General features: G+C 43.9%; 1 protein-coding gene across 2 annotated transcripts in view; it reads right to left on the minus strand.

Annotated features, from left to right (window-relative positions):
• Positions 1–18778, minus strand: part of asic2 (acid-sensing (proton-gated) ion channel 2) — a 283962-nt gene that overhangs the window by 81456 nt on the left and 183728 nt on the right. Inside the window, exon 1 of one of the 2 annotated variants that reach the window (XM_071912574.1) lies at positions 1540–2232. The exons of the other annotated variant lie outside the window; for it this stretch is intronic. Within the exon in view, the coding sequence (XP_071768675.1) occupies positions 1540–2232 (693 nt within the window). Of the gene's footprint in view, positions 1–1539; positions 2233–18778 lie in introns of those variants that run through there. 2 annotated transcript variants of the gene reach the window in all.

Genomic DNA, 18778 nt, shown 5'->3' on the forward strand with positions numbered 1-18778 from the left:
CTAAATTCAACAAAAGTGGTAATATGTCTCTCTACTTGGATGAGTAGGATTTCTTCATAACATTATTAATGGATGTTGGCTTGAGGGCATGGTTCTGATTAAGTACTTCATTTGCCTGATGGTGGGCTGCTGCTCCTTGTCCTGTTCCTGTCGGAGGGCTCAGAAAGAGAGAAGCGGGCTGACAGAAGGAGCAGTACAGCCTGCCAGTACAGCTCCAGGGCCGGCTAATCCCAAACTAATGAAAGTCATCCATTTTGATCAAGTCTTGGACACACAACACTGACCACTGACCATGAGCTCATGAAGAACTAATAAAAAAATCCAAGTGTATGTCATTTTATACGCTGCATTTGACAGGAGGGAGGGAGTGCTTTTATGCTTGGTTGAGTGCTGTATTGTAAGAACTATAATCAGTTGGTCTCTGATCCAGACAGGAATGATGGGACACTGATTGAGAAGGAGTTTTAAACTCCATTCTTATGGCTGACACGTCAGGAGGGCAACAAATCCTCCACATCAGCACAAACACAGACACACACTCAGGTACACACTCGCACAGACACCAGTGATACACCGACACGCATGCACAACCCACATAGGCGAACACACACATCATATTTATCTGCCATTCCTCATTTCTCCTTGAGTCACTCAATGACTGAGGCTGCAGTAAAAAGAGCATAAAGAATACAAATGAAATGCCAAAAACAAAGTTTCAAACACAGTCTGAGTTTTTGTTTTACCGCAGAGAAAACATCTGCCGTGGTTCAGGCGTGACAGGGGAGCGCACAAGGATGTGCGGGCACACAAATCCCCAAACCCATACCCACCCACACAAAAAGACAGATATGGGAGAGATCAGACACAGAGGCAGTACACTCCTCAGGGGCAGTAGCACCGCACTGTAACAGAGACAGTGCTTTTTGATATGGAGGGGCTCCAGCTATGCCTTGCCACAAGGCCCCGAATAACCTATTTAGACATATCATCCATGCTGTTATATTATTATGGCTACATGCCATTAGCCACACACTATATTATCCTGCAAAAGCTGAAGGAGATCCCATATTATCTATATGTATTTAATACCATTGTTATCATTGCATTAACAGCAATGCGTTAACACGGGTTGAAATGGTGATTTCATAATTGCTTTGCACTGTTAATTTGCTCATTTGCATCTGTGATGAACAAGACAGCCATAACATTCAGCTGTAACAGAATGTAACAACTTAATATGCTGTGCAGTGTTGTTACTATTTTATTTGCAGCCTTATAACGCAGCAGCAGGAGTACTGCACATTAAATACCCTCCTAAAAGGTCATAAACCAAAGCAATATGTTTCAGCTTTAGCATGTAGCAGTGCATTACACTTTTAGATTGTACCTTGATGTTTAGATAGGGATATTGGCTATTAAAGGCAACATGTTAGGGGATGAAACTACAACAGGAGATACTGTAGTGTTTAAGGAAGTTGAGCTATCTGAGAGCGAAGGCTAAGCTGCTAGCAAACACACGTGAGAAGAACGTGGACTTACAGAGGTGAAGTTGTGGGCGCCGCAGAGCTCTCCTCGGTACTTGCACGAGAGGAGCATGTCGTCCAGTTGGTGGCCGAGTCTGTCCATAAACTCCAGGTTGGTTCCCTCAAAGTTCCTGGGTGGCAGGAAGAGCCGGAAGTCTGACAGCTTCCTGAACCAGGCCCGACGGTCCTCCTGAAGCAAGTCCAGAATCATGGGCCTCACAGTCCGGTTGGCCAGCAGGAGGCCCAGCCAGTGGCCGGCAAAATACAGGTCGCTCTTGGTGAGCTTGTAGAGGCGGATAGGGTTGTTGTTACAGATAGTGACGGCAGGGAAGGCCAGCTCCTTGGCCCACTCAGTGTGGACCCGCGTGTGTGTGGGGAAGGAAAGCCAGTGGAGCAGGCGGTTGGAGGACCAGGACAAGAGCAGCCCCAGGGAGGTGCAGAGGGCCAGCAGCCAGAAAGCCCTGCGACCCGCGGAGCCACCGGGGACGCACACATGCCTCAGGCCGTGCAGGCGTGTCCTTGACAACAGGGTGGAGGTGATCTGGGCCAGGCCCGGCTTTGCAGGATGTCGCCGACGGCCCCTCCTGATTACAGCCGGGGATCCCCGCCGGAGACAGCGCCCCTCCAGGGCCATGGCTGCCCACAGCGCTCCTACAGCCGCGGGAAAGGCTTCATTTCCCAGCCAGGCCTCAGGGGCTGGGGCCCACATGTAGCTCCAGGGCAACGATAAATCCACTGCTGTAATCCACACCTGGATACGTGCTTCGCCTTACCAATGTTACAAGCACATGCACTCCTTATTAATTCCAAATATACTGTATGCACAAGCACACCCACTCAAAACTGTCTGATGTCAAGTCTCCTCTTCCAGTGGTGTGGGAGCCCTGATTAACTCAGATGCAGCTACTTGTTGGTCATCTCTCACTGTTCTGTCTGTTTGGCTACCTTGACCTGAGATTGCTCTAATCATCCAACTCAGCAGAGTTTTCAGAAAAAAAAAAAAAAAAAATCAGCCATGCAAATGTGCTCCGAGCGAGGTGGCTTCTACATGAGTGACTCTAGCATCCACCACGGTTAGTGTGACAGTGAACAAGAGAGGATGAGACAGAGAGAGCGAGAGCGAGAGCAAGAGGAAGAGGGAGGGGAGGAGAGGAGATAGGGAGGGAGGGAGGGAGGGAGGGAGGGAAGGAGGACTGAGGATAGAATACAAAATACCACGGGCTAAGCAGAGAAGAAGAAGAAAAAAATGAAAGAAGGGAAGGTAATTAAAAAAAATGTGATGACAGCGATGGGAATTGGCCGATGTGGCGTGCGTGGTGCAGTCTTGTCAGAGGAGAGCTTGTCTTGCGCCGGCGTTTTCCCCTTCTACTGAGTCAAATGTCTGTTTGGACTTCACCGGCATCCAGCGGCATTCACCACAGGCCACCATAACGTCCGGAGACAGTGATCACTTCCACGTTAAGTGTGAGCTTTAATTGGATTCGCTACAGTCTCCCACGCTCAGTTCATTTGTGTCACACTTTGTGGTCTCACTTTTCATGTCTTGGCTTCTTCTTTGACGTCACTCTTGTTCTGCTCCTTCTCTTCTCTTGTCCTTTCTCCCCTCTCCCCCCGCTTGGCTTTAACCAGTGTTGTTAGGTCCTGCGGGTAACCACAGGGAAGCCTCATCTTGTGGCAGAGCAGCAGGCGCGCTTCTCGCTGCCACGGCCGCAGCCACAGCCGGAAACATGCTAACGCACCCTTTCACATGGAGAAGGGAGCACTCATGCGCATACACGGACACACACTCGCAGTGGTTTCCTGCAGGGGGAAACCAGACCAGAGCTAATCTGTTCTGTCACGCTCTGATCTCAGGATCTCTCCCCCTCTCTGTCTCTTCCTCTTATTCTCTCTTCTGCTCTCTCTTCTCCTTCTCCCTCCTCCCCTAGTCTGTTTCTTCGCTCCTGAAAGACAGCATTTCTAATCTCAATATTCCTCTCATGTCTCCTCTCCTCCTTCTAAAAATACTCTCTCCAAATCAAATCCATCAACTTGCCCTCGCGCTCCTCCTCCTGCTCTTCTCTCTCGTGTCAGTCAAGCCCCGTAAGCTCCACCTCCTTTCGGGCTCTCCCTCCTCCTCCTCCTCCTCCTGCTTTCTTCTTCTTTCTTCCACACACTCCCTCTCTCCTCTTCGCTCCGTCAAGGAAGGGCTCTCTGTGCGCTTTCCTCCCTCTGCGTCCTCTTAAAGCTTCATCCGGCTCGCTCTTACTCTATCCCTGCTCCGAATGACTTCTCCCCTCCCCTGTTCCCCTCAGTGATCTATCTCTTTCCCCCCTCCCTCCCCTCGCTGTCCTTCGCGACGCACTCCTCTGCTTTGCCCCCGGTCTTCAGGCAGCTTGTCCTCCCGGTGCACCTCTTCTTCTTCTCCTCCTCCTCCTCCTGCGCCGCAGCTCTGTCCACACAGCCGGTGAGCCAGTCACTGATGAGAGCGCCCGTCTCTCTCTCAGTACTAACTCTCCCCGTCCTTTCGCCCCCCTCTGTTTGTCTGATGCTGCTGCTGCTGCTGCCACGGCACACCGCTACAGTGGAACGAGAGAGTGCTGTGTGTGTGTGTGTGTGTGTATGCGTGGAAGAGAGGTTTTAGTGTGTGAAGGCATGTGTGTGTGTGTGTGTGTGGTTGTCTAAGGGTGGCAAATGATATTCGATGCAGGGATTCGATGTGAACTGATGCCCCTGGTGAGTGTGTTCATGTGTGCATGTGTGTGTGTGTGTGTGTGTGTGTGTGTGTGTGTGTGTGAGAGAGAGAGAGAGAGATTGTGTGTATGCTGTACTGTTGCTTTTGAAGTCTTTGAACATCTGTCTCCTTTTATTAAAGATGTGCAAAATCACCCAAACGCAATATATATGAATTACGTTAAAGTAAACAAGCATGGAAAAGCAGAAGGATTACAGTAACGAAAACATGAAAAGAAAAAAAAAAAACAAGAAAGAAGTGCCGGCTTATCTAACACGTTAACTACAATTGTTTGTAATTTATTTTCCGTAAAACTTGGATCCTAGCCTAAGTAGATGGCAACAAACAGCATTTTAATCTTTTAGCTTGTCGTCAGTGGCCATGGGTAAAATTTGCATAAGCAATGATAGCTCAAACACCCACACACCAACACCTTGTAAGTCTCTGTAGGGGCTTTATTCTTTTACCTTATACATCATTTACACCTGCTGCACTCTAACACTTTTCCGTGTTTTAGTGGAGATTGATTAACAGAAGATACAATATCTGTAAAGAGCAGCAGATTGCTCCACGCTCACTCTGAAAACTGCCAATGCCGCATCTGTCGAGTAAAAATCATCAATATAAGTAAACAGAGAGCTCGGCTATACTCTGGCACTGTAGACGGAGATTTGAGCCAACACCGCATATGTTCTCTTGTTCGCTCACAATGCTGCAATGTATAAGCTTATAAAATTCAAAGTTTCACTCATTTGCATCTATAATATGGGAGAGTATTCACCACCGTTCCTCAATTCCTCCAATTACAGAGCTGAGCCTTTTCTCCCTCTGTGATGCAGAGGGGTATTTTTTTATTTCATTTCCTTCATTTTCATTTTATTTTCTCTAATTCTTTCCTTAATTGATCTCCCCTAAGCTGCTCTCAGTTCCAGCAGGCGGGGGCAGAGAAAACGGAAATCCAAACCCTGAATAGAGCTCCTTTTTTAATTTTTTTTTTTTAGAGGAGTCTACCCCCTCAATGCCCTGTGTGACAGATCTGAATCATTATCACAACAAGAGACAATAACTGCGGTTGTGTGTCATGAGTCACCAAGGCTAAGCATGTTATCAGCGCATCAGGCGGTTTTGTAACAACACAGGAAGAGAGGAATGTCTAATTTGCTGCAAGATCAACTCGGTGTGCGGGCTTGACATTATTTTGTCTGGCATGCTCCCTGCTTTGAGTTTTTGCTGGATGTTCTGCAACACCGCCGCTCCCCGACAGCTCCATGTGATTTCATCTTTAGATATGTGATGAAAAAGCATTTTTTAACTTGGGAGCTATATCCAGATCGGGCCCACACATGAGCCTAAAGAAACCTTTCACACTGTCAGGAGAAATTAATGTACAAAACCCAGTACGCCATGCTCACGCACGCATACACACACACAAACACGCGCATACACACCGACTGTAGAAACACGCACAGGGAAATGCGTCCTTTCCCAAACAGCTACACCAGGGCTGTGAAAAACGCTGCAAGAGTAAAACACATCCATGTATAATGCATGCCAACACAAACCAACCACAGTATAGAAATGTCAAGGGCATGCACATACACACATTTCCTCCAACACCTACTGTATGCTACAGTGCTCACATACACACACACACACACACACAAACACACACACACATCTACACCTACAGCCACACACACAGCCTACAGCCAGAATCAGAGGCAGCCTTCCAGAGCCTGGATCCACAGGCTGAATAATTAGCCTGGAGCCATTAAGAGGGTTTCTCAGTCCAGCTACGCAGTCAGTGTAAAGAACAGCTCAAAGGCTCAACATATCCAATTTGCAATTCTAAAACATCAGGGAAATCACTGATTAATTCGGGATATAGCCAACCCGAACATCAGATACAATTACACAGCTTTCTTTGGTTTCAACGACACGGCGTGCATTTCCCACAAAAATATTCCTGCATTCTTTCATCAACAACATTGTCAGAGATCAATGGACACATAGGAGCCAAGAGCCTGGAAATACAAACTACAATTAAACATTCATAGATTCATGGTAATGAGGCCTAGAATGGTTCAGAGAATGCAGGATGAAAACCACTCAACAACCGGCACAACACTGCCTCTCCAAAGCTCCACGCTCAAATCCGGCGGTAGGCGACAGTCGCTGCGTTCTGCGCGAGTTGTAGATGAGTCATAAGGATATAAGGCTTCGCACTGGCACGCTCCCCGCGAGAACTGGCGAGGCTGTGACACGGACAGTAGATGAGAGATGAGGAAGGTGCGTAAAAACAGTGTATCTTGTGGCGGGCCGCCATCCATCAAAACCCCAGACTGAATTAAGTTGACAGCAATAGCAGGCAAAGCAATCAATGGCTTTTCTCTACTTTATGAGTTTTCTAATCTGAACGCACTCACACTTGTCGGAAGAGTCGAAAAAATGGCTCCACTGTGGGTAGATTAAACTTCCCCCGTCCCGCCAAACACATCGGTTTTTAAATGAAAAGACATAAATAAATCCCTGGGTAGCCAGTGGTTAGGTCAATAGATTGATAGTCTCTTCGTAGCTTCTCACTTCATCGTCATTATAGCTGTTAGTTGTTGTCAGCGACCGCGGAATAATCTAGAATAATCTAGGCCTGTCTGTCAAATCTGCACCACTGTCTGATGTTAAGATGTTGCACGGCGGCGCTCATTAAATATGAAGAAAATCCCAGCTCCTGTTCCACAATCAGTAATACTTCCACTTATGTTCATCATTGTCATGTAAAACGGAGTGTAGCGGGCTGGTGTGCCGCTGATATGCAATAATGTACAGTATGTCTCCAGAACACAATGCTGCTGCGTTCGCCATCGTTGTTTCATATTGTGCTATTGATCTCACCCTTCACTGTTCTGATGGGAGACAAGCTGCTGGGTTTGTATGAACACAAACCTTCTCTTTTAAAATAGCTGACTCTGGTAGCTATTTTACGCTGGTAGTGCAATGGTCCTGCTAAATGTTCTTGCCCTATAGCAAAACCTGTGCTGATCTCAGTTTGATGGTACTTTTATGGTTAGAGCTGTACTAGGCATGATTTTTATGTATAAAAAAAAACAAAAACAAAAAAAAAACACCTATCTTATCAGCCTAAATTGCAAAGTGGGGCTGCAAAAGAGAAGAATGTCCCATCCGCCCTAATTGAGATGCTGTAGATTCACCCTAGTTTCCCAAATGAAGTTCTAGTGTCAGGTCCAGACACTTCTCCACCCACAAGAAGTGACAAATCGAAACTTCAGAGCAAAATACAAACTGTCTCCTAAACAGCAGTGAGCTGCGCTCTGTCCAGACTCACCAACGTTAGATCTCATCCCTCTCTCATCCCTTTGGTATCCTTTGGTATAAAGGCTGGTAAACAAGATCATGCTGGGGGCGGTTTACTGACATCACCTTCTGGGATTTCTGGTTATTGAAGTTCAAATTTTTCAGTTATCTATTGCTGCCATTTGGAGCTGACAGTGCAAAGTCGCCTAGTGCAGCTTTAAAAAGGAGAAAACACTGCAACTACTACATGAAGTTCTAACATACAGTATATCAAATGTCACAGCAGGTTGCACTGTGCACACTTTTCCATCATAAAGTGTTCAATACTCTTTGGCACATATGCAGCACACGGGAAACCACTGTGGAGCTCATTCTACCTGTGGACGGCAGCGCTGCCAATGCTGCCTGGGTAGGAGGTGAAATGACTGGAAAGTGATAAACAAGCCTCTGCTAAGGGAGTGTGGACATTTAGCTGTGATGAAAATGCTCAGCTGTGCTGTAATTTAGCCTCCGGCAGGAGTAGGAGAATCCCTCAATAAGGGAGGATGAGACCACAGGGGGATCGGTGGAGCTGGCATAAGCACTCGATTGCATTCCTTTTTTTTAATAACACAAGGTAAATGGAGATTAACACCAGATTGCTACTGTGGCTGACCGTAGCAGCTCGCTAAACACAAACTGACTTGCAGGGTTGGGGTCAAGTTTCAATTAAATTAGATTAAATTAGATTAAATTTTGATCATCCCTGTGAGCATGTGGGGTCACTGGAGCAGCAGAGAGGGTATAGACAGGAATTTAAACAAATACAGAGTATTAAGGATAATACAACAAAAAAGTAACAACAAGAAAACATATTGAGAATACTACAACAGATAAAGTATCTTTGTTGGTTTCAATTCCCACCAATTCAGGAAGTGTTTTTATCTCTCCTTAAAATCCCCCCAATAATTGATTATAATTTTCTTTAACAATGTGCACGTATCCTATCTTGAGTGAAATAATTGAGAATGAGTAGTCTATTGCCAACCAATCGATAGCAGATTCACTTCATTTTGAATGAATGGAAGTGAATGGACTCCAACTCCTGGCTTGGACAGTTGTCCTGGTCTGCAGAGTCATCATGAAGAGAGCGGAGGTGACTCATCAGCTCTGTGAGCGGAGTCAGGCTGGCCGGCAGGACGGCTGTCGAGAGACAGAGTGTGGCTGCTGGCCACAGGAGGCGCTGGTACTGCTGCTTTACCTCAGCCTGCCTGACATGTGGTGCTTGAGCGTCACTTGGGTAGGAATCCAAAAGGACTGGAATCCCCAATCCAGTTGAATCCTGATCTTGTACACTGCCAGTCAAACGTTTGGACACACCACATTTTTCTTTATTTTTACTATTTTCCACATTTTAGAACAATAGTAAAGACATCAAAACTATAAAATAACACAAATGGAATTATGCAGTGACCAAAAAAAGTGTTAAACAAATCAAAACTATCTTATACTTTGGATTCTTTAAAGTAGCTGCCCTTTGCCTTGATGGAAAGGCAAAGGCTTTGGAAAGAAATACATAGGAAACAACTTCAAGCATTTAAGCATAAGCCTTTAGATCAAAATGGCTTCAAGATAATGCAAAACATTGTACATTCAATCAGGTGTGTCCAACCTTTTGACTGGTAGTGTAGTTTTTATGAATATAATGTAAAGCAAAGATCAAGCAAAAACTGCAATAAATATATTTGGAAGCCATATCTGAAACAAACAACCAAATCACACATCAGGGGATCATTCAGGACCAATGTTTCCTCCAAGCTGATTGGTTTGGTGACCTGCGTCAAATAATTTATTACAGTCACCAAATAATATCTTGTCTAATAGTATCTCATCATTGCTCCACTTGTCCCCAGAATTGTTGTTGATAAAAATGGGGTTGGAAGTTTTGCTGCCAAATGTAGATGAATGTAATGTAATGCGGGGACTTTGCCGTGCCTCAGGTTTTGTGAACTGAGGCCCTGAAGAGAAGTCAACTCAGTATTGAGCCACTGTCTCTCTTTTGAGGGCAAAAGGAGCAGGAAAAGCCATTTTCTACAGTGAGATATGTTCATAGGATTGTTTTTGAACTCTTGCTTCACTCCAATTTAACCAGCTAGGTCGACTAAGCGGATGTTCACGCTATTCCGCTTTTTTCAGACTGCCATTTTGTGAAGCAACCAATAACAACAAAGAGGAGGCGGGGCTGCAGCTGACAACAACCAAAATGAAAATGGAGAAAGTAGCGGTAGAAAAGCAGGAAGAAACCGTTGGGTGGAAACACCGGTGGTGTTGCTGAGCTTCTGCCAAGTGTTTGAGAGCCGGACTTAAATATTATTTGCCGATGGTGGCAGCTACTGCAGCTAGTTGTTATGGAAACAAAGCGCACGTTGTACATCCTGCTTTTCATTATCAGCACAAAGTGTGGCTGAGGCAGCGAAAGCTACACAACAGTGTGAACAAACCCTACAAATTAATTCTTATGTACAGCAACGGCCTGGTGAGTGGGTTGAGGGTCGCATGAATCCTCCCCTTGACCTGACAGACTGGTGTGTGTGTGTGTATGTGTGTGTGTGTGTGTGTGTGTCTGAACACACTGAAGTAGGGGGCAAATGTGCGCTAATGTACATGTTTTTGTTATAGCGATGACCCGAAAATTGGTCCGTTGTTTATCCAGCCAGACTCCAATGATCCCAACCCTATGATTATGAAATCAGCTCTGGTTAAACTAATAATCTTCCCCAGCTGACACTACCTAAACACTCACCGACAGTTTGGCAGCATCCCAGCCACACTCACACTCACATCCCACACACACACACACCCCTGCCCTTTACAGCTCCCCTCGGCCATCCACTCACTTTGGAAACCCCCGTCACGATTCGGCCGGCACGCCGACCTTTTAAAACCAGCGGCGCACAATCTATGTGTTGCATGGGAAAGAGAGAGAGACCTGAGAGCAACACTCTCAGCGGTTTGAAGACAAAACAAGACACTGTCCCAACACAATCTAATTTAGTAGCTTTGAGTCGGTGCATAAGCAGTGAGGCGGAGGCACTGAGAGACATAAAGCACAGGCAAGTGGACATTTTTTGAGTTAAAAGAAAGGCGAAAATTGTTTATGGAAATTAAATTGAAGTGTAGTGTCTGCTGGGAAATATTCAATTGAACTACTTTCATTGTTATTTATTTTGTGTAGGTGGAACTGACATGCTTACATAGAAGTTTATTCAGCTTCGTCTGTGATTTAAAAAGAAAAACTGTTGTTTTCGGATAAGTTAAACATGACTCACCAAACAGCATTTCAATGTGTGTCAAGAAATTGTATTACTTATTGTTAAGTGTTTTGAAATCAAGTGGATTCCCAACAATTAAAGTCACACTGCAAATGAAGCTGTATGAAAGTCAGATTTTTTGTGCTCCCAGATGAATTTCATAAATCACGTCACTCGATCCCATCTCATGGATCAGTCAACATCTGTCCATCCATCCATCCATCCATCCATCCATCCATCCATCCATCCGTCCGTCATGCTTGATATTCAGACACTGATTTGGAGGAAATTTAGGGAAATGATGCATCTTGCCACTGGCATTTTCAAAATTACCCTGAGAGTTATCGCACTGGAATCTCTCCCAGTGCGTTTGTTTTCTCTTTGGTTTTACTGAAGAGGAGAAACATGTTGGAAGTGATTTTACCATTGGCCTTTCACTCCTTCCATCTGCCATTGCCAGAAACTCTGTAAAGCTTTGGCTCCGTTTGCTCTGTAAGAACAGCACCCTCCTCCTGTTCTGTGCCTTGAAACAATCCAGCAGATTTCCAGACAAATCCGACCCGGTGGCATGTGCGCAGAGTAGAGGCTGGTAGAGGTTCCTGATCTTCTATGTGATGGTCTTGTTTGTTTTACGGTAATTTTACTAATGTCTCAAATTGATGTGGTAATGATTTATTGATGTTAAAATGTTACACATAGCACCTTTAAACTAAGTGAACAAAGAGAAAAGACTCTTTCATTCATGTCATCCTCTCTTTTAGAAGGGGACTCAGATCTTTTTGGGTCCACTTAAGCTCTTACAGCCGCTGTAATGCACTGGTGACCTGTACAGGGTGCTTCCTTGCCATCCACCCAATGCATGCTGGGATAGGCTCCAGCCCCCTGTGACCCTGAGAGGGGTTAAGCGAGTAGAGGAAATTAATAAGGCCCATTAATAAATTTGGTCAGGGTAATCATGAGCTGAATGACGGGGCAAAACATTGGTATATAACCTAATGTGGGACAGCACAGTAATGTTCGATAATTGAAATGTGCTTTTCAATGTGCCTCCTTCAAGCTATTCAGCACAAAAAATGTATTTCATTATATGATTATCATATTTTATGCAGTGATTTCATAGCAATGTATTTAAATGATTCATTGCCATCACCCACTTGGCAATTTTATTTTTAGTAACGCAGCTTCCTCAAATTAACCCCAGTGCAAATCAAAGTGCAAATCAAAAGCTGAATAGTGAACTGTAGCTGCAGTCAGACCAGCTCCACTGTTGACAAAAGGCAAAACACACAGGAATTCTGAAATCATGTCAAGTCAGTGCCATGATGTGGAACTATAACAAGCAGGCATGGCAGGTTATGAAAACAAACACAATTGTCTCTGAAAAATAACTTATTCCCTAAAACATAATATTCTCAAATCAGGCAGAACTGTCAAAATCACACAATGCTTTATTTTTTTTCATTGCTTATTTCAAGTTCCTTGCAATTAGCTGTATTCATAAACTCAAGGCTGCAGCATGTGGACTCCCAACAGCATATTGAAGGCTTACTGAGTGTATTAGTTTGATTCTCTGTTTATCAGCTAAATGGTGGTGCAAGCTAAATGGTTAGCAGAGCAGTGCTCATGTGAAACATCACTCTAGATTACATTGTGAGGATCTAATTCATGCTTCCCATCTGAAGATTATCAGGCCGTTTTGTGGCCCCAAAAAACTTATAGCTAAGGATGTAGTGGAGGGTAAACCCACCTAAACTCCCTTTACCTACCTCCCTTTTTAACTGACATGAAGCTTTATGATGTAAATTCATAGTATACATCGTACTAACTAGTATCAGACTGATAAGTTATATTAAGATAGGCTATTTTAAGGAAATAAAAAATGTTTTTCCTCAAAATATAACAGATTTTTGTTTGTTTATGTTTGCCTTTTGGTGATCAGCAACCCGAGGTAATAGTTTACCCACCTATTTGATTTACCACTACATTACAAATGACGGCTCATCCTCTTTCCTTTGTCGTTTCTCTCATTTCAGCACTTATCCCAAGGTTTCCACGGTAACAGCAGCTGCAGCCGGAGGACCACCAGGAATGGGTGTGACTGCACCGGGGCTGATGAGAAACCTTCACCGTCCGGCCGAGGCTCTACGATCCATATTTGACTTTGTCTTTACAATCAAAACCAATTAGATTTAAAGTGGACCTGTCCCAATTTACTTTCAAAATAATTTAAAAAAAGACAGGAAAAAGAAAATCTCCGTGAGGGAATAGAAAGCTCAGAGCTGAGACTGCCACAACAGTTCCAGCTAATGACGCCATTAGTGCTTCAGAGCGGCACAATCAATCAGAGAAGTGATTAGCATGAGCTTGTACAGAGAGTCGGGCCATTAGTCAGAGGGAGCTGTGCGTAACCTTCGAGACTCCAGTCAGCCAAAGTGCTCACATGTGTGCTCTAAGCATGGCTGAGTGTCGGTGGGTGTTGTGTGTGTTCATTCGTGCTCATCCCACTTGCCTTCTTGAGCGTCCAAGGCCCAGGAGAGCAACACACAAGGGTAATGTTACACAAGGATCCACATCCAGACTCAACATTCAGACTAAGAGTGGCTACGGTAAGCTATACAGGTACATAGGTAGAAAAAATGGCTTTGCATCAAATATCTAATTATTTGACCAATTAACTTGCAGCCAAAAGCTCAGGAATAAATGCTTAAAATGACATACCCAAAATGAATTCAGAATAGCTCCACAACTATAAGGCCTATATGCATGGTTCTAGTCTCCTTCGATAGGTAAGAAGCTAGGGAACATGGATCCATCGTCAGTAAACCTATAACTATTACCATTCCAGAGTAAATAGCGATGGAACAAAGGACAAATTACTATTTTCATCTTTGCCTAATATATAATCCTAATTTGAAAGGCAACAACATCATTATAACCAAGGTCCCATGGACAATGATGCATCTGAAGGTCTTCTCTAACTCATTTACTACAACAATGACAACAATTGATGACAATACAACAAACAACAACAATTACACAGAGGTTGTAGTGGAGATGTACCCAGGCGGTCTCAGTGGAAAACAATGTGATTTTGCTGTCTCCACCTGCATGTGGATGAGGGATGGGCTAGTTAAGAGTACGTACGGTTGAATATATTTACTTTCTACATGTGTAAGTGGTGAAAAGACATCAGAGGATATTATTTATTTTGCTTTCAGGCAGAATAGGGGAATGCGCTGCACACTGAGCCGACACTGAGCCAGGCCAGACGAGGGTGCTGAGGTGTAGGAAGTGAGAGAACGTAGGGGGAAAGTCATGAACTTGGTGTTACAGTGGAGCAGTTGAATTTCATCTGCATTTATTTTTCTCTTCCATTTTCAGTCCGACATGTCCGTTCGAGCAAGTCACAAAATGAATCAATAATATATTTGGCAACAAGCTGTAACCTCTGAGAATAAAAAAAAAAAATCTTGATTTGAGGTCAGTTGTCCGAAGGGAACAGTTTTAGGCTGATGTAGCAGATCTGTCTGACATTTTTACATTCAAGGGTAAACATAAGTGAACACAGAGTGAGTCAAATGGGAAATTAATACATTTCAGAATATGCATAGGGGTCATAAAACATTGATCACTTCATTATTAATACAATTTTAATGATGCCGGAATTCTAAGACTTTGTCAGCGAGAGAATACATCAAATATGCCAAAGTCATTTTTCTATTTGATGTATTTGCAGGCTTCAGCCATTTATATTTCTAGGACCAATCCACTTTCAGAGCCACAGGTGCATGCATGGGGAGTCAAAGAGAGAGGGAGAGAGAGGCAGACAGAAAGATGAGAGAGAATGAGAGAATGTAAATAGCTCAGATGAGGTGACACGCTATCTCACTCCACTTCAACACAAGGGCACATGTAGAGTGTGTCTGAGCACAAAAATCAAGAGGAACACAGTTCCTCCTCACAGAGATGCAAACACAGTTGGAGAAAAACACTTGTCTGAGCACTTGACAGAGGAACGCATTTGAAGGGACGCTCTAAAAGCTCACTTGACAGGGAAAAACAGTTAGTTTTTCACTCATCTGTCATGTTCTCTATCATTTTCCACCTAGATCAATGTTTAATTATGTGTCATTAGATCACATTAGATTAGATTCTAAAACTGTATTCGCACGGGACTTGTATTAACCTCATGAAATCAATGGATTACACCCCCAACCTGTCACATTCACACAGGATAATGAAATGTAATTAAATCAGCGGTGCCCTGGATACAGTCATATAATAGTGAGATTTTACAATTTAACACTTCCTGATTTAGCAAAGTAAAACTTTTAAGTTTGCCCTAAAAATGCATCCAAAACCTTCCTCTATAGCTTCCACCAATGTCTTCATTTTTCATGACAGGAGGAAGATAGAAATCACACGTCTAGAAGAAGAAAAATAAATTGTGTGAGAGTTTGATTTGCACGGGATTTGTATTATCAAGGGATTTCTGTCTGTACCAAAAAACGGTGCTGTAGGTAATTTCTCCCGGAGTTTTTACTTTACAAATTACAGACATTACAGAGACGTAATGTCAGTCCTGTGCGATTAGGACTCAGGTCACACTACCTTCTGCCGCTCACAGGACGCCATTAAGTTTGAATTTCACTCACAAACATCCATGTCAATCCGCAGCCATTGCCCCCACATTGTGAATTTATCAGTACCTATTTTCAGCAGGGAAATAACCTCCTTTCTCTTTTCAGACCATAGGTTTATTAACTGGCAGCGCGTTGCCAGAAAAGAAGCACAGCAGCAGCAATGTGCCTGCCATTAGAATTGATTGCTGTAAACTGTCAACACCAGTTCTGCATCAACTAAACTCAGCTCAACAAGCGTGCCCTTCTCTAGGGCTTCAGCAACCTTGAACTTCAACAGAAAATTACTTTAGAAAAAATATGTGAATTAAAGTTAAACAGAGATAATGGATAAACAGAGATGCAATGAAGGAATGAATTAAAATGTGAGCAAAACCAGCATAGAAAAACACTGTTGGGGTTGGAAAACAAATAAATATGACACAAAGTTTAGATTAATTTCTCCTTGAACCCCAAACAGCTTCCTGATTTAAGGTAACAGCAATTTGGCACCATCAATATTCTCTATTCTCATTAGACTAAAACATTTATCCCCCACAACATCTGTCTGGCAACCCTCACTACAGTTGGAGAAACTTGCAGCTTCCAAATCTCGAGGCTGGGCGGCAGCGATAGCATACATCATCAAATCTCCACGCACTCGATGATGAGTGGGCGCTGCTGAGGGAGAAGGAGGAAGGAGGAGATGGACGAAAGGAGGGAAAAGTGGAAGCCACTCAGTAGGAGGCTTGTGTCCAGCTGTTTCCCACAGGAAAGTGTTGACCCTTTTGGGAATCCGCTTTTAGAGGGGTACGGGAAGAAGATTGCCCTGGCACGGCACTGTAAGCACTGCCATGAATTAAAGATGAGCTCAAATTATTCTTCTGGCTTGAACTGACTGGAACAGATTTCCAATTTGCATTTTATTTGAAAGCCCATAACCGTCACATCCCTTCATTGGCAGGATCATACGTTTATGGCACACGTCTGGTCAGGTTTCAAGGCTACTCCGGACCTGACCTAGCGCCATTTCTACAGCAACAATCGAATGTGCTACTCGCCGCAACAGGTTCATTATTTCTTAGTATGCGCTAATGCCTCATCAAGGAACATGATGAGCTTTTAAATTGGGGGCTGGTTAGGGGTGTGTGTAAGAATACTGATGTGAAAGCAAATACGAAAGATTCACATGGGTCCAACAAATTTGATAAAATGAGGATTCCTGCTGCAGAGTGGAATGAACAGTCGCTGTCTAATGTGCTTACCAAACATCACGTCCATTAGAGCCGCAGAGGGGTTTCTCCAGCTAAATCATCTTTGAGCAATATCACCTTGATCTAGCGACAAAGTCCCTGTACCTACACTTGCATTTACGGCGCATATATTCCACTGCTGTTTTGGTGACAAGCAGAAGTCTCTCTGTGGCGATAAATCTTTCCACCAACATGAGGTGTATCCTTGGCAACAAGGTCAAGATGACACCCGCAATAACAGACAGAGCATTAATACTGACCACACACACACACAAATATTAACACATGAACACACGAGACTCCTACGACAAATGAAAAAAAACCTCTCTGATGTGTGCTTTTTGGATGAGTGGCGGTGTGTAAACGCCGGTCATTATCTCCTCAGAGCGTATAAAGAGATAGAGCAGGCTGCTGATGAAAACAGCGCAGTGCTCTCAGATAACCACTCATGTATCACATCCCTCAATCTACAGACAGAGAGAGGGGATTGCGCGAAGCGTGTGAGGAATATTCATGCTGTGTGTACGATTCCTCCGTCATTTTGTTGCCCCAGCGCCCTTCTCCCTGTTGGCCACACATGTTGCCTTGTCCCCTCTGGGTGTAGTATAAACAGTAAAGGTCAGACGTGTTGGCGCAGGGCCGAGCCGTAATGAGACTCGCTGAAGGTTACCTGCATTAGATCCGACACCATCGCGTTTTACCCCTCCAGAGACATGAAGGTATGTTGTAAATAGGAACGGTAAATCTGTGGCTGTGAAGGAAAATGCGAACCGTCTGTCGTTGTTCGCCCTCCATTCCTAGTGACCTTCTAACCAAAACCTTTGTGATCAGCAATCTATCATTACACCATGGCCCGGGCGAATGCTTGATTCTGATTGGCCGGATTGTTGATTAATTTCAGATAGCCGCGTAGCTCTGATGCAGAAGTCTTATCACCGTTGGAAATTAATGAGCTGTCTAGGTGCAGGCGTTTCATTGAGGATCTCAACATCAAACACCATGTGAACTTGAAGGGCTGCAGTTAAATCCACGAATGTAAAAAAAAAATACAGTTTTGTGTTTAGAGGTACAGCATTTATTGCGTTTGCGATACAAAGCATTAAAGCAAGAAGAATTGCAGGCGTCATCTGGTGCAAGTGAAGTGGCAGGTGGCTGAGCAATTGTCAAGAAAGCTTCAAATTACAGAGGGGCTGTCATGTAAAATGTCAGCTCTGACTGAAGCTCAAATGGCATTTCATTCCAGAAGAAAATTAACTAAGCACTGCTTTGTATGTATGGACTGTATGTAATATGTATCACTATACATATTACCGCTATTGATATAAATGAACATAATCAATTAAATGTTTTCATGATTAAGCGATTACTTCATACTCAAGGAATTTAGTTTTTTGTTTTGCTCGTTCATTCATCCATATATTTACTTCTTTGCTTATTGTTTTGCTTTACCTACATTTCTAGGCCACAAATAGGAGACAATTGCAACAAAAAACATAGGGATCTCTGTATCAGGAAAGGGATTAATATTAGAAGAGCTAGGGAGTCTCGTCGTTTGAAAAATACATGTGCAAAAGTCCCAGAGAAAAAAGTGTTTATCTCCCTCCACCCAACACAGGGGAGAAGATGGGGGATGTCTGGTACTCCTTAGAGCCAATGGGAGTCAATACCCATGATGATGACATGATGCTCTCTGAAGAGGGTTTACAGAAACCACTGCATCAACAGCACTGCCATCCAGAAGCAGGCTAACGGGGCGCTGGAAGACAGAGAGATCATGTCCTGTGGATGATCCAGAACGATGGAGCAATACGCTACGATCTGGAAAAATTAACTCCACAGGCCTTCAAATACCAGAGGCGTCTCATCAGCAGCAAAACAACAGAGATCTGACATGGAGTTTAGAGACAGCTGTTTCAGCCATTGTTCATTTAATGGCAGGGTGCAAATCAGCTTGAACAGAAATGACAAATAGCTCTGCAGGTTGGTAACCTGATTATTTTCTCTTGAACAAATACACTGGTGATATCTCTGCAGGGGGATATTAACTGAGTGGCTAAATGTAATAGGC

This window comes from Centroberyx gerrardi, chromosome 7 (genome assembly GCF_048128805.1).
Source record: "Centroberyx gerrardi isolate f3 chromosome 7, fCenGer3.hap1.cur.20231027, whole genome shotgun sequence".
Classification (NCBI taxonomy): domain Eukaryota; kingdom Metazoa; phylum Chordata; class Actinopteri; order Beryciformes; family Berycidae; genus Centroberyx; species Centroberyx gerrardi.